This window comes from Myotis nattereri, assembly GCF_964212035.1.
Source record: "Myotis nattereri genome assembly, chromosome: 3".
Lineage (NCBI taxonomy): Eukaryota > Metazoa > Chordata > Mammalia > Chiroptera > Vespertilionidae > Myotis > Myotis nattereri.
The window spans coordinates 198,892,579-198,915,765 of record NC_138077.1 but is presented as its reverse complement, the minus strand read 5'-3'; the positions used below and the strand labels follow the sequence as shown (position 1 = coordinate 198,915,765).

At 41.8% G+C, this 23,187-nt stretch overlaps 1 protein-coding gene across 1 annotated transcript in view; it reads right to left on the bottom strand.

Moving 5' to 3' along the window:
• Positions 1-455: 455 nt before the first annotated feature.
• DNAJC8 (DnaJ heat shock protein family (Hsp40) member C8) overlaps positions 456-23,187 on the bottom strand; it is a 28,459-nt gene continuing 5,727 nt past the window's right edge. The window contains exons 3-9 of the mRNA XM_081086274.1: positions 14,890-14,946; positions 9,090-9,156; positions 8,478-8,572; positions 6,885-6,956; positions 3,946-4,037; positions 2,521-2,596; positions 456-1,277 (exon numbers count right to left, since the gene is read on the bottom strand). Of these exons, the coding sequence (XP_080942400.1) occupies positions 1,155-1,277; positions 2,521-2,596; positions 3,946-4,037; positions 6,885-6,956; positions 8,478-8,572; positions 9,090-9,156; positions 14,890-14,946 (582 nt within the window). The 3' untranslated portion in view covers positions 456-1,154. The remainder of the gene's footprint in view (positions 1,278-2,520; positions 2,597-3,945; positions 4,038-6,884; positions 6,957-8,477; positions 8,573-9,089; positions 9,157-14,889; positions 14,947-23,187) is intronic.

Sequence of the window (23,187 nt, the reverse complement as noted above, 5' to 3'; positions counted from 1 at the left end):
GGCCAGCTGCACCTGGGGCAGTGCCAGGGCTCAAAGGATGTCTGTGGAATGAGCAGGGTCCCTCCAGCAGGTGGGGTCCCTTGGCCTGCAGGGATCGGGCCCAAACCAGCAGTCTGACATCCCCCAAGGGGTCCCAGAGTGCGAGAGGGCACTCTGCAAAGTTGCTGTCGTTCAGCAGCTCCTGCATTGAGTGTCTGCCCCCTGGTGGTCAGTGCACGTCATCCCATTGGCCAGTCGAACAGCCGGCCAGTCGCTTAACCTTTTATGTATACTAGTATAGATAGCTACTCCTCCCTAAAAACTGCCACAGTAGTCTATATTCCCATTTGGCAGATGAAGAAACTAAGGTTTAGCAAATAAGGTTTAGCCAATAAGGGAGCCAGAACTCCAAAGGATATCAGGGTTGGACCAAGTCAGACAAGGGACCCACCTTGGAATAACACCTAAGACTACAGTAATGGTTAGGGTATAAAAATTTATTACACATACAGAATACGATCACTAATGAATGCAGACAGGCTAGGACATAATGGTGTTAGATGGAGGACAGCAAGCTCTTTGGGAAGTGAGCAGGTCTGGATGGCGCAGAGCTTCATGCCACACAGACTGGCCAGTCAGACGGAAGAACACATGCCGAACACCCCAGGATGTCAGGGCGTCAAGCGACTGCTCTGTGTGCCCACTGCCTTCCCTGTCTGACCTGTGGCTCTGAAGGGTGCCACACCCAGAAGCGAGACAGTGAGGCAAAGGGGCTTCCCCAGGTGGCCCAGGCTTGGATCTGAAGTCACAGCAACACCATTTTAAGCAATATGTTTAATCGGATGATTTCCACAAACTATACACGAAGTCTCTAACCATGACAATTCAGTGAAGTACAAAACATTAAGTTACAGGGTGGAGAAGGCAGCACCAGCGGTGGCACCTTCCAATCTTGGTTGGCCTGGGGGTAAGGGCTGGAGGAAGGTTTCTTTTTAAACCAAGCCCCTCATTTCAATGTACAAAAGAATTACTCTGATTGATATTAAATTGTTTTGAAAACAAAATGGCCTAAAAAGCAAATACTATTCTATGTTGGGGGGAAATGGGAGGAAAGAATGAGTCCTTCAGAGCAGGTGGGAGACAGTGGGGGAAGGTCCGTGGCTGTGGCCCAGGCGTCACTCTCGCTGCTCCATTTTGACTTTCGGTGGTCTCAGGAAGGTCCGATTTTTCTTCTCTTTCTTCCCCTTTGTATTTGCTTGGAAGTTTCGCCAGCTGTCCACACGACCATCTCGACTTTCCTAAACACAAAAGTGGTTGGAGGGAAGGAAACTAGTCAATAAGAGGAAGGGCCTGACCTGCTCTGCCATTGCCTGTAACCCAGCTCAGCATCTGGAACAAGCCTTTGCCCAGGAAAGTCATACCACCCCTAGAAGGCAGGATAAGGCAGCCGCAGGTCAGAAGTGGAAAACAAAATGAGTAATACTCATATCAACAAGGAGGCCACTCTTTGTTGGGGACCTCTGGGCTGGACAGTTAGCATATGCTATTTCTAATCCTCACAAAAAGCTGACTGATCTGTGTACAGTGCCACTAGCATTTCACAAATGACAACACCAAGGCTCAGAGAAGTCAAATCATTTTCTCGAAGCCATATGGCCAGCCAGTATAACACAGCCACTCCTTCCCGCACCTGTCCTACTTCCCACCAACACTTGGATGGAGGCTCAAAGCCAGCACCAGCTGTACTGAGAGGGCCACTGGGGACTTCTTCCTCCTTATCAAGGGGCCTGCTCATCTCTGTATTCATGCATGCATGGTACAAAGTCATCAACTCTGGCTAGCCAATCCCTACCCTGAGACCAAGTGTTGCTCAATTCAGATAACTAGCTGTGCACCTGAAGGATGTAACTAGAGTGTCAAAGGGGAGTCAGGTTCAGAAACCACAAGTCTCTCTGTAGGCAGGACATCGGGTCCATAAGAACCTCAGTTCTACTAAAAGACCTCTAAGTAGGGCACCTCTCCTTGTCTGCCCCTAAATTAAACGGGCAGGCCATTTTTCTTGAGCCTACTTAGCAGCGTGTGCCTACCACAATCTCTAAGACACCATTCCGGGATCCTCACTGCCCTTGCCAAGGCGACAGAGCTCACAGGAGGCTGAGGCAGGGCAACTCACTCTTCCCCCATATCCCATTTCCCTGACTGTCAGCTCCAGTCAATCCTGGGAATGCCCCGGAAACCAAGTTTCTTTGCTGGGAAGTTTTCTTACTCTGGAATAAGAATCCCTCCCTGCCCTGACCAGTTTGGCTCAGTGGATAGAGCAGCGGACTGAAAGGTCCCAGGTTCGATTCCAGCCAAGGGCATGTACCTTGCTTGCAGGCACATCCCCAGTAGGAGGTGTGCAGGAGGCAGCTGATCAATGTTTCTCTCTCATCGATGTTTCTAACTCTCTATCCCTCTCTCTTCCTCTCTGTAAAAAATCAATAAAATATATTAAAAAAAAAAAAAAAAAAGAATCCCTCCCTGACCACCTTGGAAATTTACCTCAAAGTTTTTTTGCCACTCCCTTTCGCGTTTGGCTTTTTCTTGAGCTTCAATTTCTTCTTCCCTTTGTCGCTTCCTATAAGGAAAGCCAGACTGTGGTATTTATACAATACTTAAGAGTGTGTGCTAACTATACAAGTTAAAGCATCTCCCCACAGAAGCAAACATATAAAGTAATTCGATTTCCTAGGATTCTACAAAGATAGCAGCTGTCTTGCCCTAGCCAGTTTGGCTCAGTGGATAGAAGGTCAGCCTGCAGACTGAAGGGTCTCAGGTTCAATTCAGGTTAAGGGCATATACCTCAGTTGCAGGCTCAATCCCCATGCAAGAGGCAGCCAATAGATATGTCTCTTTCACATCAATGTTTCTCTATCTCTGAGAGGCAACAAATAGATGTGTCCCTCTCACATCAATATTTCTCTCTCTCTGACTCTCCCCCTCCACTCTCTCTAAAAATCAATGAAAAAATATCCTTAGGTGAGGATTAAAAACAACAAAAGAAACACAACCAAAGATAGCTATCTGAAAAGGGCCCGAAGTACAATAGTGTGGTTAAGGCCTGGGGTGGGGCTGGGAGGAGAGGGATAGAGGAGGTAAAAGGGGGAAAATTGGGGGGCATCTGTAATATTATCAACAATGAAATAAAATAAATTTAAGTTGTTTCATAAATGTCTCATTTTAAAACATGCAGATAAGACTATGGGGAAGAGATAAATTCTCATTACACAGATAGACAAGACCATCAAAACCCAGCCAACCCTAATTGGACGTTCTGCATTCAGCCACTGACAAACTATCTCGAGAACCCAGGCCACCTACTTCAGTAGAATGACCATTACAATTACAGAGGTTCTTACTCAAAAGGATCTCTGCACAAAATCCTATCCCAAAAGAAGAACATTTCATACAACTTCAACTAGCAAAACCTAATTATTGCTTAACACCAATCCACGCCACAAAATACATAAAATAAGTTACCAGTAAACTCAAGATTTTTGATGAGCCAGGGAAAACATACTTTAGGACAACAGACATTGTATATGTGATTATACATACGTGTGTGTGTGTGTGTGTGTGTGTGTGTGAGATACTACTACTACTCACCAAAGCTGCAGCCACCAGACACAAAAAGTTCTGGCCTCAGTAACAACGGCCTCAATAACTGCCTATTTCACTCCAAGAAATCAGGAAGAAAGTACACAGCACCCCTGATTATAAACTCCCTGTGGACAGGTCTATTCAGTATTTCCCAAAGTCAGAATTTCTTACCCTTGTAATTCAAAACGTTGGCTGTTTCAGATAACTATTTTAGATAATTGTTTAAATGACCTATTACATTATTCCTTCTTTGGAAAAATCCCCAAAGAGCAATGTTAGTTAATCTAGGTATTTAAATATGGTTTAAGTGAATATATTGATATATACCTTTCATGCATCTCTTTGGCTTCTCTCTCCTTCCTTTTAATTTCCAGCTCAGCAAAGAGTTTCATGGTCTGTTTGTATACTGCTTGTTTGAACTACAAGAAAGTTAAGAACCAAAGAAAATAAAATTAAATTATTTTACCAACTACTTGAATCAAGTACTTTCAGATGGAGCCCAAAACAAAAGCAAACTAGAACTCGGCAAAGAAAAGGATCTTCAGAGAGAACCACTTAATGATGCTCTCGAGAGATAAATAACACATCCACCTCTGAGATATTTCCACCACTTTCACCATCAGATGATACATAGGAAACTTGCTCTTGTAAAAAGCACTACCTACTCATCACAACCATTTGAGATTTTGGAGGATCCTTTGTGCCAAAGACCTTCCAAAATTAACTTCCTTTTCTTTTTCTTTTCACAAAAATTTTATAATTACTCTGTGCTAGGCACCAGACTAGATACTAGAGATATGAAGTTGTTATCAAGACGACCAGTCTTAGGGGTCTATTAACTGTGGCAGGGCTGTAATTGCCACCCCCACCCATCTCATTATCTCCTCTCCCTCCATCTAAAATCCCTTACCTTCAGGCACATTGTCACCTAACATAAAAGCCTGTGTTCCTAGGCTTCCTTGTAGCAGAGTGAGGTCCACGTAACTTAAGTTTCAGCCCATAGGATAATAGGAAAAGTGATGTAGCAACTTCCTGGATGTTCTTAGAAAGAGCAGGCTTATCCCTTCTTGCTCCTTTCCTCTACTCTGAACTCTGAGGATGGGGCAACATCCTTGTTGGAAGAGTCAGAAAGAGTTAACATATTAGATAGAAAACAGAACTCTGGCTGGCCGGACGTAGCTCAGTGGCTGAACATCAACCTAGGAACCAAGAGGTCATGGTTCAATTCTGGTCAGGACACATGCCCAGGTTGAGGGCTTGGTCCTCAGTCGGGGGGTGTGAAGGCAGCCAATCAATGACACTTTCATTACTGATGTTTCAATCTCCCTCTCCCTTCCTCTCTGAAGTCAATAAAAATATATTTTTTTTAAAAAGAAAACAGAACTCTATCTCTAAAACGTTCCCTCCAAATATAAAGGATTTTAAATATACAAAGAAAGTTAGAAAATAACTCATCATGCAGATTTCATAGAACCTACAGCCTAAAATCAGAGGCACTGGGGAAAAGAGTAATATATGAAGAGAAAAGTAAGTAAAAGAGCCCAAAAATTTCTCGCTTGTTATAATATTGTTACTGTCCACAATGAAAGCAGTGACCAACTCCAATCTCTAATAAAGACAAACATCAAAGGAGTAAAAGAGTCTGTCATGAATATTTTAATATCTTTAAAAGCTCTAAACTCTCCTGGGTGAACAGCTACTGGTGACTGTCAATATTTTATATTTTTCTGCTTTTTCCAAATTTTCTATTAGTATATGTTCCTTTATAATCAGAAAAAAAGACAACTAACATAAAGTTAGGGTGCTTGTCTGGCTGGTGTGGCTCAGTAGTTGAGCACTGACCCAGGAACCAAGAGGTCACCAGTTTGATCCCCAGTCAGAGCACATACATGCTCGATCCCCAGGTAGGGGGCATGCAGGAGACAGCTTCGATCAATGATATTTCTCTCTCAACGATATTTCTATCTATTCCTCTCCCTTCCTCTCTTTCTAAAAATCAATAAAAATTTATTTTAAAAAAAAATAGGGTTCTTAACAACTTAGAAGAACCAAGGAATATTTGTAAGAGGGCCTTCAGAAAAGACTACAGAGGGTAATTAAAAGGAAGAAAAAATAAGACTGAGGAGAAAAAAACTAAAATACTGGAAGAGAGTAAACCCAAAATAGGTGACCATTGGAAAATATAGCCTAGTAGTTCTCAAGCAACATTACTGTCCGGATGATGGGACCAGTCACTGTTAGCAAAATCAATGAAGCAAGAGAAGTTGCAAAGAAGTTTCCCTAGCAAGACAGCCTCTTCTCTATAAATCTTTAAAACCAAGATAGGTATATGGATAACTTACATGCTGACCTAAGTTGAGGCAAGATTAAGATGACTTTAAATTTTTCAGGCTAAACAGGCAAAAAGACACAAATATTTAAGTAGAATCTCTCGCTTAACCAATCTCCAATAAATAACCTACTGGATTATCCAATGCTCTCCATAACTCTGTAGATTATTACCTAGAGAGCACAATGAACTCATGGCTCATAGACAGCTGTTTAAGAGTCACTTGTGGCCTGGCTGACATGGCTCAGTTGACTGGAGGGTCATCCTGTACACCAAAAGGTGGCAGGTTCGATTCCCAGTCAGGGCACATACCCAGGTTTCGAGTTGGATCCTCGGCCGGGGTACATGCAGGAGGCAACTGATAGATGTTTTTCTCTCACTTCGATGTTTCTGTCTCTCTCTCTCCCCCACTTCCTCTCTCTAAAATCAGTCAACACATATATAAATGAAAATAAGAGTCATCTGTGATTTTTCTTAAAGCTGTCTGTGCCAGTTGCAATTAATACTATACTTGTGTGATTTAAATATCACAGAAATTCATAAATATGGTTATAAAAATGGCTACTGTTTCTTTTAAAACTAAGTACAATGCTTTATAAAAATTCAATAAACATAAGTCCCTAAAATAACTGCTATTGAATGAAGTACAGGTGAGATATCTGAAAAGATTAGGAATAAAATCATAAATATCTAGGACTTTAATCTATATTTCACAAGTACCGACATTTTTAAAGTACTTCAAAAGAAATTAAAAGTACTAAAAACTATAGATAATGCTTCATGTGTGTGTTTCATAAAATAAAGTCAACTACAAACTCCAATATATACTCAATAAATGTTTATGCATGTGTGCATCATTCTTTAGACTTCCCTCTCTTTAACTCACCAGTGAACCCACACACACCAGGTAAGGTGGCTTTTCCCTCATTTAACTCACCAGCTCTGGATCATCCTCCTCTACATTTGTAGGTTTTCCTTCCTTCTTTAATTGCTTTTTTCGCTCTTTCACCTAAAAAAAAATTGTTTTCATCAAAAAATGAGCACTCATAATTTAGGAATACCCACGAGCCTGCACACACGGTTATGTGGACTTTTCTATACGCACAACAAAAGTTTCCATTGCGAAAAGAAGAGCCTCCCTCCAAAACAGCAATGCAATCAGCAAGAACTAGGAGGAGCAAGGGGTTCTTTCTCTCGCCTCATCTAAATCCAGTCGACTGGCAGGATGATGGGACCGTGAGGGAGCTGTCCCCACTCATCAAATCCTAGGCCAGATCCAATGAATTCAACACATCACCCACTTATCTTTCACAGTTTGTGGTTATGTGTTTAGTAAAGAAAACATTATGTGTCAAGTTTTAGAAGCAGCCACAGAATAAATATTGGCGTGCTGTTTTTTGGCATTTCTACAACTGCATTCTTTTATTTTCACTGTGAAACCCCTTTATACCAATAATTTTCACATCATGTTAATTGGTGTTCTTACCACTTTGGCAACTATTGAGATCCCCCCAAAAAATCAAATATACTCATCCACACAGAATGACATCACTCCATTAAGCATCACTCAGTGTCGTAACCAGCGAAAAGCAGTGCTTTCCAAGCTCAGAAAGGCCCCACTGCCACCTTGTGGTCAGAAAGACTGAGGGCGGCTCCTTTACAAGCAAATTCAGATGCAAGGAAACTACTACAATGGTTCAAGCACAAATTTTCAGGTACTTTTCTGATTTTTTCAGAATTGGGCCTACACGTGCCATTTCCAACACAAGACCAGTAGGATATAATTATGGTCGTCCATCTCTTTTTACTCCTTTTCCTCATTAAACTTGGAGTCATTATTATTACTGGTTATGAAGTTCTGTTTTAGATTCCAAAGCTCTTCAAAGAAAACATCCATATTCACTCCCGACTGAAATAGCCCTTATAAATGGTCTCAAGAGTCTGGTCCCGCAAGTAAAAAATTAAACAAAGACCTTTCTTACCTCAAGCAAGCCACCTTAACATTTCCCGCCACTCAGATTTCAGTAATGAAAAAATAACACCACCAGCTCTAACTAAATTTGTTTCAACTGAGTCCTTCCCTGTTGTTAATACAAACAGGTAGCTCCTCCTTTTTAAAAAATTTACTCACATCCTCTTGCCAGCCTACTTCAACCCCATGTTCCAACCCCTTCACAGGGATAAGCATAAAAATCAAGGGTCAAGTGTGACCATGGCTGCTCCACTTCTCCACTCTCAAATGGAGCAATGTGACATGTAAAGAGAGGACAAAAAGCCATCTCTCCACAACACAGGACTGGTAAGGAAAGAGGTCGGAGCAGCGTCCTAACCACTCTTCATCCTGAGGTCTAGGGGTGAATTAATAGTTTTAGGCACACACTATTCAGGACCACCACAGCAAAGTGGTGGAGACCACATATGCAATCACAATTTCAACAGTAGGCATTGCTATGTTAACATTTACCCTTCTACAAGATGCCCATGGCTTGCTAATACTTCCTGTAAACACAGCAGCTCTATAAATACTTACAGTGTGTTCCACGTATTCTTTTCCTGCCTGAATTACATCCAGGGCCCTCTTCTTTTGTTCCTGATCCAGTAGCAACTTGTAAGCTTTGTCCACAGCTAATGCAAAACATTGAAATTAACTGTTTCTGCAAACACCCTCTGCAAGTCTGAACTATACTCAGGCAGTGTAAACGGACTTGTGCCATCTAAAAGCATTCCCTACTTTGTTAAATTATTTACTGTTGTTAAACTAATTTTAAAAACATATAACTATAGCAATGACTTTCCTTGAGAGCCTTGGAAAAAATTAAATATACACTCAAGGCTAAATACACCACATCCAGGTTTAATCCAGTGATAAAACATGGCCAATTATTTTTTATGTTCAGAGAAAAAAAGGATCCTATGCAGTAACAGTCTTTGTTGGCACACAGAAGCTTTAACAAAGCAAACTTAAGGTCTATTTCTTAAACAGCGACATTTTGCTTTGGAATGACAACTGTTCTTCTACTGAAAACCAGCTTCTTCATGACCAGAAGACAAAACTATTATATTCTTTTCTTGATCCAGGACAAGGAACAATTCGTCCCTAACATTGACTATATTATTCAGAAGCAGGTAAACTTACAAATACCTTCAAAAGCCTTTTGTGCTCTGTCAGCATCATCTTGATTTTTGTCAGGATGCACCAAGATGGATAACTATAAGGGAAAAGGAACATTTACTCTTTGCCTGCATTCTTTAACCCAAAAGCTCTAAGATACTGTGGCAAAAAAGACTGTTAGCCAGAAGCATTTTTTAAAAATATTTTTTAATTGATTTCAGAGAGGAAGGGAGAGGAAAAGAGAGAAACATCAATGATGAGAGGGAATAATTGAATGGCTGCCTCCTGTATGCCCCTCTCTGGGGATCAAGCCTGCAACCTGGCATGTGCCGTGACCGGTAATTGAACGGTGACCTCCTGGTTCGTGAGTCAATGCTCAACCACTGAGCAATACCAGTCAGGCCAGAAGCATTTTTTTTTAATTAATAAATATCATAAAATGCCTAGAAATACTGGTCTTTAACAAAATTCAAGCACCAAAAGGTAAATGCACAACTGGGAAACATTTAGGGTTTTAATCACAAAGTTGAGGATAAATGTAAGCCTAGTATTATGAAGATGTTGTGATCACAGGGGGGAGGAGGGATATTGAAAACTACCAAGTTCCTGTTAGGTTCCTTATTCTGAGCACTAAGGAATAGGTATGGGACATCATCTCTTTCCTAAAAGAACTTCTAATATAAAACTGTGGTTCTCAGTTCTGGCTGTGCTCCAATCCTGTGAAGCTTTCAAAAAATACAGATGTCTACTTTCCACCCTCAGAGCTTCTGAATGAGTCTCTGGCATCTGTACTTGTTAAACCTCTACTGGAATGGGTATCAAATAATAGTAAGGAATTAGTGTTAATTTTGTTAGGTGTAACAAGTAGTTATGCCAAAAAAAATGTCCTTTTTTATTTAAGGAGATTCATGCTGGAGTATCAGGTGTCTGTGATTTACTTGTCAAAAATATATGTATAATGAAGCAAACTGTTGCAAATAGATGGTGAGTATATGGGTGTTCATTGCTTTATCCTTATAACTTAAAAATTTTAAGTCAGATGAAGAGAACCAAGATGGCGGCATAAGTTAACGCCGGAGTTTGCTGCTTTGAACAACTACTTCAAAAGTGAAACCAAAAAACGGAAGGGACATCACCCAGAACCACAGGAACGCTGGCTGAGTGGAAGTCCTACAACTAGGAGGAAAGAGAAACGCATACGGACACTCAGAGGAGGCGCAGTGCTGAAGTCAAATTCTGAGGTGCGGAGTGCGCGGAGGGGCTGGCGGCGGAGGGCGCGGTTGGCGTTTTCAATCAGGAGGGAGTCACAGACTCTGAGCTCCAGATCCGGGCGAGTCTCTAGGGACCCAGACTCAAACGGGAGAAGCGGGACTGTCTGGCTTCGGTCAAAGCGAGTGCAGCTTTCTCTCTGAGGTTTGCAGCCGATGCTGGGACTCAGAGAGGCAGAGCCCCTGGGGACAGGACTGAGAGCCGCCATAACTGCTCTCTCCGGCCCACCCTGTTGATCCTGTGCGACCCGCCCCGCCCAAGCCCTGCACAGAGGCATTTGCCAGATAGCCTCAGGCAAAGGCTAGATTAGCACCTCCCTAGAGGACAGAAGTTCTCTCACTGCTGACACAGCTGATTCTCATAGCCACTTGGCCTGGAGGTCAAACCCTCCCTGGAATTAGCTACAACAATCAAGGTTTAACTATAAGACTGCCCACAAAGACCACTAGGGGGTGCACCAAGAAAGCATAACAAAATGCGGAGACAAAGAAACAGGGCAAAATTGTCAATGGAAGATATAGAGTTCAGAACCACACTTTTAAGGTCTCTCAAGAACTGTTTAGAAGCCGCCGATAAACTTAATGAGATCTACAAGAAAACTAATGAGACCCTCGATGTTATATTGGGGAACCAACTAGAAATTAAGCATACACGGACTGAAATAAAGAATATTATACAGACTCCCAACAGCAGACCAGAGGAGCGCAAGAATCAAGTCAATGATTTGAAATGCGAGGAAGCAAAAAACACCCAACCGGAAAAGCAAAATGAAAAAAGAATCCAAAAATGCGAGGATAGTGTAAGGAGCCTCTGGGACAGCTTCAAGCGTACCAACATCAGAATTATAGGGGTGCCAGAAGATGAGAGAGAGCAAGATATTGAAAACCTATTTGAAGAAATAATGACAGAAAACTTCCCCCACCTGGTTAAAGAAATGGACTTACAGGTCCAAGAAGCACGGAGAACCCCAAACAAAAGGAATCCAAAGAGGACCACACCAAGACACATCATAATTAAAATGCCAAGAGCAAAAGATAAAGAGAGAATCTTAAAAACAGCAAGAGAAAGAAACTCAGTTACCTACAAGGGAATACCCATACGACTGTCAGCTGATTTCTCAACAGAAACTTTGCAGTCCAGAAGGGAGTGGCAAGAAATATTCAAAGTGATGAATACCAAGAACCTACAACCAAGATTACTTTATCCAGCAAAGCTATCATTCAGAATTGAAGGTCAGATAAAGAGCTTCACAGATAAGGAAAAGCTAAAGGAGTTCATCACCACCAAACCAGGATTACATGAAATGCTGAAAGGTATCCTTTAAGAAGAGGAAGAGGAAGAAAAAGGTAAAGATACAAATTATGAACAACAAATATGCATCTATCAACAAGTGAATCTAAGAATCAAGTGAATAAATAATCTGATGAACAGAATGAACTGTTGATTATAATAGAATCAGGGACATAGAAAGGGAATGGACTGACTATTCTTGGGGGGAAAAGGGGTGTGGGAGATGCGGGAAGAGACTGGACAAAAATCGTGCACCTATGGATGAGGACAGTGGGTGGGGAGTGAGGGCGGAGGGTGGGGCGGGAACTGGGAGGAGGGGAGTTATGGGGGGGGAAAAAGAGGAACAAATGTAATAATCTGAACAATAAAGATTTAATTTAAAAAAAAAATTTTTTTAAGTCAAAATAAAAAACAAAAATCTCCACAGCTGATTCTTTTAGACAGCCATGGTTAAGAACCACTGACCTACTGCCACGGACAGACAGAAACCAACTAGTTGGAATAGAGGGACTGTGTTGAGGAATGACAGCAAGTGGGAATCTAATGCTAAATCCTACATTACCTAGAGACAGAATCCCGGGGTCTAATTCCAACTTCCATCATGTACTAGCTGTAAGACCTTAAGCAACTCACTTAACCTATCTGCCTCATCTTCCACCTATATTAGGTACTTATATTTCACTGTGTTGTTTTAAGGTCGAAATGAAATAATGCAAGTAAATAACTTAGCATATTGTCTAACCCACAGTGACAACAGTTACCATATAACGAGGACATATATGACAAGACCTATTCTAGTGCATTACTGTAGTACCTCATTTAACCCTCATTAACAACCCCACAAGGTAGACACCATTATTATGTGCATTTCACAATTAAGGTTAACAGACACAGAGAGGCTGAAAGTAACTTGCCCAGTTCAAACTTGAAATTTTAGAGAAAGAAAAAAACTGAATACATGTAAGTGCAGAGAACTCAGGAAGAAAAAAAAACTATAAAATTACATAATGGGAAAAGATTAAGTAGGCAAAGATAAAAAACATCTTGGCTTAATAGCAGATCATAAGATGATTATGAGTCAGCAATGAGGGGGCAATTACTGTATTCAAGAGGCAAGCATGCTGTAGCCAGTTTTTCTCAGTGGTTAGAGCATCGGCCTGCAGACCAGAGTCTCAGGTTCGATTCCTGGTCAAGGGCACATACCTCGGTTGCAGGCTCGATCCCCAGCCCAGGTCAGGGTGTGTGCAGGAGGCAACCAGTGTGTCTCTCTCACATCAATGTTTCTGTTTCTCTCTCTCTTTCTCTCTCCCCCTCCTCCCTCCCTTCCACTCTCTCTAAAAATTAATGGAAAGCCCTAGCCAGTTTGACTCAGTGGATAGAGCTTCAGCTCGCAGACTGGGTTCAATTCCAGTCAAGGGCACATACCTCAGTTACAGGCTTGGTCCCAACCCGTTGGGGCGTGTGCCAGAGGCAACTAATCGACAAATCTCTCTCACATCGATGTTTCTCTCTGTGTCTCTACCCTTCCCTTCCACTCTAAAAATCAATGGAAAAAATACCCTCAGGTGAGGAGTAACAAAAAAAATCAATGGAAAAATATCTTTGGATGAGCATCAAAAGACAAAAAGAAGCAAGCATAACACTGGGTATTAACAAGGATGTCATGCAGGAGCTAAGAATAATATTCAGCACTGGTCAAGCCCTTTTAAATATGTAGTACAGTGGTTTTCAACCTTTTTCATCTTGTAGCACACAAACTAATTACTAAATTCTGCAACACACCAAAAAATATATTTTTTGTCGAATTGACAAAAAAGAAATAGGCATAATTTAATTTTTTTAAATTAACATCCTAGGTTTTTTTAATATTTTTTTTATTGATTTTTAGAGAGAGAGCAGAAGGGAGAGGGACAGAGAGATAGAAACATCAATGAGAGAGAAACATTGATCGGCTGCCTCCTACACACCCACTAGAGATGGGGCCCAAAATCCGGGTATGTGCCCTGACCAGGAAATGTACCAGCAACCTCTTGGTGCATGGGACAATGTTCAACCAACTAAGCCACACTGGCCAGGTACAATAAGTATAATTTTGATTCATTCACACCAAATGGCTATTGTTGTGTTGGTTGTCATCATTTTTTTATTTGATAATCTAAGGGAAAAGAGGTCAGTGCCCCTGACTAAATAGTCAGGTATTGCATGTTTTTCAAATTCTTGCGGCACACCGGTTGAAAACTGTAGTACATAACAGAAATAAAGACATTGGGGAAAGTTAAAAACAAAACAAAACATGAAATACATAGAAAATCCAATTTTTAAAGACATTATCGGGAGTGTGATTATTCAACTCACAGAAGGAAAGACTGAAGGTTTACTCAACTCTCAAAACTACTTTGTAGCTCAAGTTATTAAACACTAGCGGCCCAGTGCATGAAATTTGTGCACTTGGGGGAGGGGGACCCTCAGTCCAGCCTGCACCCTCTCGAAGCCTGGGAGCCCTCAGGGGATAACCAACTGACAGCTTAGGCCCATTCTCCGCCTAAGCCGGCAGTTGGACATCCTCAGCACTGCCACAGAGGCAGGAGAGGCTCCCACCACCGCCACTGTGCTTGCCAGCTGTGAGCCCGGCTTCTGGCTGAGCGCACTGACCACCAAGGAGCAGGCTCCTGCATTGAGCATTTACTGCCTGGTGGTCAGTGCATGTCATAGTGACTGGTCGTTCCGCCATTTGGGCAATTTGCATATTAGGCTTTTATTATATAGGATATAGGATTAGACTGAACAAGAATAAGACATTGTGGATCTCTTTTCCTAGAGAATTTCTACAAAGCACTCCTTATATTAAACCAGTTATCTCCTGGATAGTCATTTAAATTTACAAAAGAAAATTACTAAGGAGTGGGGTCTTAAAAGAATAAAGAACTGTTACAAATCATTTAACATGTTCTCGCCTGGAAGCCAGGGGACTTAGTAAGCATGACTCCATGTAAGCGCTACAATTCTACTTGTACTTCTCCCTTTTAATTAAGGGGCTAAAGAGATTCTATTTGGATATAAAATTCATTCCATTCAGAGGTATGACCATCAAATTACTTAAGATTTTATGTCACTATAAGGTTTTTATCTGAATTACATAGCCTTAAGTTTAAAAAAAAAAAAAGTTAAATGTTGGCCCAAACGTCATAACAGCAAATCTTAAGAAAACCATCACATGCTTACATTTTCAAAATGTTCAAACTCCATCCATTACAGAGAAATAGTACTATACCTGCCGAAACCTCTTTTTTATTTCTTCATCTGTCACTTCAGGATCTATTTGAAGAACCTGAAAGAATCAAAATCAACACTGTAAAAAAAATTAAAAGACTTCATAAATTTAAGAGATGCCCAATAAGTATACATATTCTAATCAACTTCTGGAATAGTTCTCAGTCCTAGACAGTTTGGCTCAGTGGATAGAGTGTTGGCCTATGGACCAAAGAGTCCCAGGTTTGATTCCAGTCAAGGGCATATGCCTGGGCTGCAGGCTGGATCCCTAGTAGGGGGCGTGCAGGAGGCAGTCAATCAATGATTTTCTCTCATCATTGTGTTTCTATCTCTCTCTCCCTCTCCCTTCCTCTCTTAAATCAATAAAAAAATAGAGAGAATAGTACTCAGCATTCTAGAACTGTGCCTGGCACACAGTTCTAAAAATGCTCCAGAAATGTTAATGAGCAAATCAATAACAGAATAATAGCTATTCTGTTTTAGGTTTCCAATACAGTAGTTACTTTCACTCCATCAGAAAAATAATAACTTACCTTATACCCAGAGACATATTTCCAAACTGTAAGAAAATATTGTATTTCTCCTTCATTCATTAATAAAAGTACCCACACCTCCTATCCCCTACTTACCTTTGCAAATGTGGAAAAAGCAAAGAACTCAACAGGGAAAAAATAAGGCTGGCTGATTTTCACCTCAATTGAGAAGTGCCCACTTGGCGCCACTTTATATCTATAATTTACATGGCCCAATAGTTCTCAACCCAGAGTGAACATCGCAATCACCTGTGGAAATCTGACATCAATGCCTGAGTCCCCCTGTAGGAAAGTCTGATTCCAAATGGCATAAATATCTGTTTTGTTTTTTTAGCAATACTGTTTTAAAAAATAAATTTAACTATTCTTCTCCAAGCCTGGGTGGGTATCCTGGTGTTGACATTCCTCATCAAGGATTCTAATCCCATTACCACAAATACATACATTCATTCAAGTATTTTATGCAGTAGCTACTACCTGCTGAATACACTGCTATGTACTAGAAATGCAAAGATAAACAGGCAAGGGAACGTGTGTGCGTGTGTGTGTGTTTAAAGAACTTTTTTTTTTTAATATATATTTTATTGATTTTTTACAGAGAGGAAGAGAGAGGGTAGTCAGAAACATCGATGAGAGAGAAACATCGATCAGCTGCCTCCTGCACACCCCCTCCTAGGATGTGCCCGCAACCAAGGTACATGCCCTTGACCGGAATCGAACCTGGGACCCTTCAGTCCGCAGGCTGATGCTCTATCCAATGAGCCAAACCGGTTAGGGCAGTGGTCGGCAAACTGCAGCTCAGCAAACTGCGGCTCGCAAGCCACATGCGGCTCTTTGGCCCCTTGAGTGTGGCTCTTCCACAAAATACCGACTTCTGTGCATGGGCCACGAAGTTTCAATCGCACTGTACCTGCACGCCCACACGTGGTATTTTGTGGAAGAGCCACACTCAAGGGGCCAAAGAGCCACATGTGGCTCGTGAGCCGCGGTTTGCCAACCACTGGGTTAGGGCAAACTTTACTTTTTTTAAGATTTTTTTTTTTTTTAGAAAGAGAGGAGAGGGAGAGAGATAAACATCAACTAAGGATCAGTTATTAAGGGAGGTGGGAGAGGAAAAAAATAAATCTTGATATGAAAAATACCTACTGCCCTGGCTGGTTGTTCAGTGGTTAGAGCATCGGCCTGGGGACCAACGGGTCACAGGTTTGATTCAGGTCAAGGGCACATACCTGGGTTGCAGGTTCAATCCCAGCTCCCGGTCGGGGTGCATGCGGGAAGCAACCAATTGATGTGTCTCTCTCATCAACGTTTCTCTTTCTTTCTCTCTCTCTCTCTCTCTCTCTCTCTCTCTCTCTCTCTCTCTCTCTCTCTCTCTCCCTTCCTTCCTTCCTTCCTTCCTTCCTTCTTTCCATTCTCTCTAAAAATCAATGGGAAAAAATATCCTTGGGTGAAGATTAACAAAAAAAGAAAAATACAAACCAGAGAAATTAAAACTGAAAAGTAATCTGCTAAGCTTAATCAGATGCTTAAAGGGTCTTAGAAAAACCTGTCAAGTAATGTCAAGATTTATAGCAAGCTTTCAAAGCATTCAAACAGCCCACCTATAGCAGAATTATTGGTATGCAATGAAGCTGAATCAACCATAACATTCAAAAGACTTTTGAGATGCTCTTATTAATTTGAGAGAAGAAGGGATAGGGAGAGAGAGAGAGGGAGAGAGAGAGAGAAATCGATCGGTTGCCTCCCACACACACCCTGACTGGGGATCGAACCCTAAACCTGGGTATGTGCCCTGAATGGGAATCGAACCAGCAACTTTTCAGTGCATGGGATGATGCTCAACCAACTGAGCTACACAGGCCAGGGCTCAACAGACCTTTGCAGGTTATGACAAGAGCATACCCATTCTCAAATGCAAGGCATGCAACCAGAGGTGAGGGAGAAAGAACTTTAAAACAGAATTTTCAAGAGTCAGTGTACCCCTTCATACCTTCCTAAGGGAGAAAGGAATTGGGAAAAACTCAGAGAGAAAGAATGCAGCCATATAAGATTTACAGATAAAGAGAGATAACTGTATGTACACAAATATTCAGAGAACTTTACCTTACCTTGGTTCTGGGGAAAAGGAATGCATTAGAGCAAATCAAAGTCCAACAAACCCCAGAAGGTGTCCAAAATGAATGAAAAAGGATGGTAAACTTCCCACCTTCACGAGCGCGCACACACACCCACACTCACACACAGACTCCAATAAAACGAGCCAAGAACTAATCATGCCAAATATAATTCATAAACTGGTTCCTAAGTGTTTTTTTTTAAAGTCATAATTTATATTTTGGGGGGCAATTGGGACTATTTGCAAGTGGACTCTAGGCTGGATTATATTATTGAAATAACGTTGTTTTTCCTAGGTGTGGTCATGTTTTGTGGTTATGTGGAAATGTGCCCCTGTTTTGAAAAGATAATGCTCAAGTTTTAGGCATAAAGAGTCACAATGTCTGCAGCTTACTTTTAGATGATTTGGCAAAAAGGAAGAGGGTATGTATACTTACATAAATAAATACATAACACACACACACAAAAAGGTATTTTTCCAAGTTATAGCATGTGTGCACTGATTACCAGCAACAAATATTCACCGAGTGCCTTCAAAGCTAATCCAAGTCCTTTCCTATCTTTTAGAGTTGTAGGTAGCCATGAAACACAGTGAAGACAATGACCATTACCTGTGGCCCAAATCTCTTTGAAGCCAGATTTATACATTGAATACAAACTTTTAGGGCATAGATACTGTGCTCACAGACTATTTTCATGGAATTTAAGGTCTAGCAGGGTGGGTATCAACAAGTAATAAGTAACCCTTACAGAAATGATAAATGCCAGGAAGTGTTTGAGATCTTGCTCCCTGCATGTTATCAGTATGGCCCGAATAAACTCTTATAAAATTTCAAAAAAAAACAAACAAACAAAAATGATAAGTGCCACATTACCAATATGGCTCTAAGGAAGCACACGGGATGTTCACATTCTTGGAAGATTTTTCTGAGCTGTGTCTCGGGCTTTGGGGATACTGCAATGAAAAACCCACAGTCTTGGAACACAAAGAGTTAATTAATCATCATACAGCAACAAAAATGCTTGACTGTGGCATTTATATAACTTCCCAAACTCAAATAAACTGTAAGTCTCCTCCTTTGGGGCCTTAGACTTAAAAGAGGAATCCAGCCTTAACATCACACCTGAATTCTCTGACAGGTTAAATACCTTTATTTCCAAGGTGCTGAACAAGATAAACAGAAAATAAAATATGTGGTACCATCTGCTGGAGCCTTAAAGTTAAATTAAAATTTTTTAAAAAGAGCCCAGCTGGTGTGGCTCAGTTGGTTGAGTGTCATCCCATGCACCAAAAGGTCACCAGTTCAATTCCTGGTCAGGGCATATGCCCAGATTGTGGGTGTGTTCTCCCGTTGGGGTGCGTGTGGGAGGCAGCCGGTCAATGTTTCTCTTTCACGTGCAAGATTCTCTCTCACTCGCTCCCTCTCCCTTCCTGTCCCCGAAATCAATAAAGCTTTTTTTGTTTTGTTTTTTAAAGGAACATGAAAAAGGTAGGACTGAGCAGGGACACAGGTCTACTGGAGCTTATGGAAGGAAGCGGGAGAGAGTTCTTAATCTAAGAATTATAGAATGCATAAGAAAGATGACTGCATAATGGCTGAAGGTTAGAAATATATTCAAATACAGAGCTGTTGAGATGGCAGTCAGGAAAAAAAATGCTCCCTGGAAAAGGATTCCTGTAATAAGACTCCTAATTCCCAGACTAATTTCTGCCTTTTCTACCTGCTGCTCAGTAAGGTGGTGTATAGGAAGATTATTTACATTTCAATTGATAGCTGAGAGGACAGCTATTACTGCATTATTTCTCCTTACTAGAAAAAGACCAGTCTGCTTACATCTATAGAAAAATCTGATTCATTTAGATCAGGGGTGGGGAAAGTTTTTCTGCCAAGGGTTATTTGGATATTTATAACATCATTCACTTAATATAATTAACTTACTTAATATAAATTTGTTGTTATGCAATAAGCTCCTAGATTTATTGAATTTTGAGTCCCACCTGTGGTTGCGTTGGCAGCACCAGACCAAATGATTTCTTGAGCCCATGGGCCAGACGTTCCCCACCTCTGATTTAGATGTTTTGAAAGTTGTTACATAAAAAATACATCACTGATTTCCTAAATCATTAGGAACACCTAATTCTGACTTAAGTGTTAAAAAACAACTTAGTGTCACCCTGGCCAGTGAGCTAAGTGGTTAGACCATCGGGACTTGAGTTTCATTTCTGGTCAAGGGCACATACCTGCGTTGCAGGTTTGCTCCCCATCCCCCACCTGGACCGTCCCCCTCCCCCCACCAACCGTCAGGGCACATGCAGGAGCCAATGTGTCTCTCTCACATTGATGTTTCTCTCTCTCTTCCTCCTCCTTCCTTCCACTCTCTCTGAAAGGCAATGGAAAAGATATCCTCATGTGAGGATTAACAACATGAAAAAGCAACTTTATGACACCCATCCTATAGAGAGGCCAGCACATTTATATGAAATAGAAAAGACAAAAGTTCTAATGGACAGGCATGGAATCCTGCCCACTCAAATACAATCTCACACCTTCCTAAGTGTGCCCACCTCCTCATATCTTTATGCATCCAAATATGTTTCCTATAGTCAAAACAGGAGCTACAGAGTAGTGAGTTCCACTTCCAGAACCACATTAACTAGTAGGGCATTAAAATCCTAGCTTTTCATACTGGTCCTATTATCTGTCACTCCTCAGCAATCAGATCTCCACAGAAACCCTAATTACCTTAACAAATAAATGGCTAAGTTATACTAGTCTGATCACTTGTCCCCTTTTCATGTACTATGCTCAATTTAAAAGTATGACTTAGCCAAAACCGGTTTGGCTCAGTGGATAGAGCGTCGGCCTGCGGACTGAAGGGTCCCAGGTTCGATTCCGGTCAAGGGCATGTACCTGGGTTGCGGGCATATCCCCAGTGGGAGATGTGCAGGAGGCAGCTGATCGATGTTTCTCTCTCATCGATGTTTCTAACTCTCTATCTCTCTCCCTTCCTCTCTGTAGAAAATCAATAAAAAAAAATATATTAAAAGTATGACTTAACAGAAGTTGACAGAAAGAACATACCATCAAGTTCTTTATTACCCCCTCAAATTATCTCCCCCTATGCCCACCCTCCCCAAAATCTTATCAAAAGTATTTTTTAAGGTTTTCGCCTTCCCCTTCTCTTTCTGAGCAATGCAATACAAATACATTAAGTGGCGCCAGGCAAAGCAGACATCTACTTTGGGTGGGGAGTCAAGATGGCCCAGAGCAGAGTGTGAGAGCCCATCTGAAATGAAGAAAAAGACAGTGACAACACTGGGAGTGGTGGCCAGTCACACAGTGCTAGAGCCCAACCTGGGTGAGAGGAGCATTCACATAGAAGAGCAGACCAACATGAAATGCCGAAGTAGGCTAAGGAGGGCACCCTGGCATAGCGTGTTAGAACACAAGCAGGGTGAGACTGTTAACACTGGAGGGTGGCCCAGTGCAGGGTGAGAGCTCAAGAGGAAAGAGGGAGGCACGGCCACTGAATAAACCCCAATACAGGTGTTTGAGACTAAGCAGGGTAAGAAGAGTGTCCACAGGAAAGGCGGTCTGGCACAGGGTACCGGAGGCCAGGGAAGGCCATCTCCACAAAGGAGTGGCCTAGCATGTGTGGAAGCTTGGACATGTAGGGGAGATGCCCATACAGGAGGACATCCAATGCAAAAGGGCTGCCCAATACAAGATGTTGGAGCTCCAGCAGGATGTAGAGAGCATTTATGTAAAGTATGGCTGGCACAGAGAGCTAGAACCTGAGCAGAATGAAGAGGGACTCCATGTAGAGGGGTGTGGACTCAAAGCCCAAATAAGATGAAGAGGGTAGAAAGGGTGCCTGTTTGGCAGTGAGGATGCTGCAGCCTAAGAGGAATGAAAAGAGCCCCTGGGGGTGGAGGGTGGGCACAGAGAACCAGAATCAGGTGAGGAACATACCGCATGGAAGGATGAGCTGGCGTGGGAGTTTTGAGCTCCGTTGTGGAGAGAATGGTTGTGCAGTGAGGCAGCAAGGTGCTGGTGTCAGAGTAAAGTGGGATGAGGGCATTCACATAAGGGAAGGCATGGTAATGGAAGATCATTTGCATGTAAGGGGTCAATTAAGTAAATACATATTAAAGATTTTTCACTAGAGAAGGAAAATATAAACATGGAAGGGGAAAAAACCTAGAATAAACCGTGGTGTTGGATTAAAATTGGGTGTAAATATGTATGTACACACATACACTCTCTCTCCTTAGCTCTACCTACCAATAGAATCTGGGAGAGAGAAATCCCAATTGCATTGAATACACCTACCATTCAAATCTTTATATATATTTCAGAGAGGAAGGGAGAGGGAGAGAGAAACAGAAACATCAATGATGAGAGACTCATTGATCGGCAGTCTCCCTCATGCCCCCTACTAGGGGTGAAGCCTGTTTGCAATAGCCAGCAGAAAACACATGAAGCGCTTCAGCGACGTGGCACCGCTTCGCTGACTCTTAGGGAGGGATTTATTTATGACATCCGTCTTGCTTGGACCTGAGATTTTTACCAGAGGAAATGAGAGTGGAGAGTGGTGGCTTCCCAGCAGGTGCATGGCCTCTTTCCACGTAAACTGCCCCACCTGCACTCTCACTGCATCCCTGAGTTCCTGCAGCAACAGCCTCTCCATCAGCCCACAACCAACTGGGGATCGAGCCCACAAACTGGAATCGAACCCGGGGCACTTCAGTCCGCAGGCGGACACCCTATCCACTGAGCCAAACTGGCTAGGGCCAAATCTTGATTTTAAATACCATTCTTCACTGAAATGAACCAGGGCTCCTCTGTGAAATAGTTAATTTCAGGCTGGGTCAGGAAAAGTACAAGAGTGCTTAGTAATCCAAGAATGATGAAGAATATTAAAAAGACAGGAGCTCACTTGAAAGGTAACCTACTAGCCAAATTTGGGACAATTTGAGCATCAAAATAAATATCTAAATATAACCCAGTGACTAATATAGAAACCCCAAGTTCATACTGACAAATAAATTAATAAAATGAAACTCTGATTAAGGACAGGATATTTATACAATCTCAAAGTACTTCCCCATAAAATACTTATTAATTACAAAAAAGGAAAAAAAAGTAACTTCATGAAAAAAACCTAGCGGGCAACTCTTATTTTTATTTTTTTAATTGGCTTGAGAGATTTGTTATTCCACTTATTTATGCATTCATTGGTTGATTCTTGTTATGTGCCCTGACAGGGGATCGAACTCACCACTTGGCATTATCAGAACAACACTAACCAACTGAGCTCCCCAGCCAGGGCTATCAGGCAACTTTTTTGTTGTTGTTGTTAATCCTCATGGGAGGATATTTTTTTCCCACTGCTTTTCAGAGAAAGTGGAAGGGAGGGAGGAATGGGGGTGGGGGGAGAGAGGCACATCCACTGGTTGCATCCTGCATGCAACTGAAACCCAGGTACATGCCCTTGACAGGGAATCAAACCCATGACCCTTTGGTGCATGGGTCAAAGCAATAACCACTTAGCACACCAGCCAGGGCAAGCAGGCAACTCTTCAAGTGATCAAGTTAACATGAATAGTAATGGGATAAATCAAAATCATGTACCAATTTTTTTTAAAT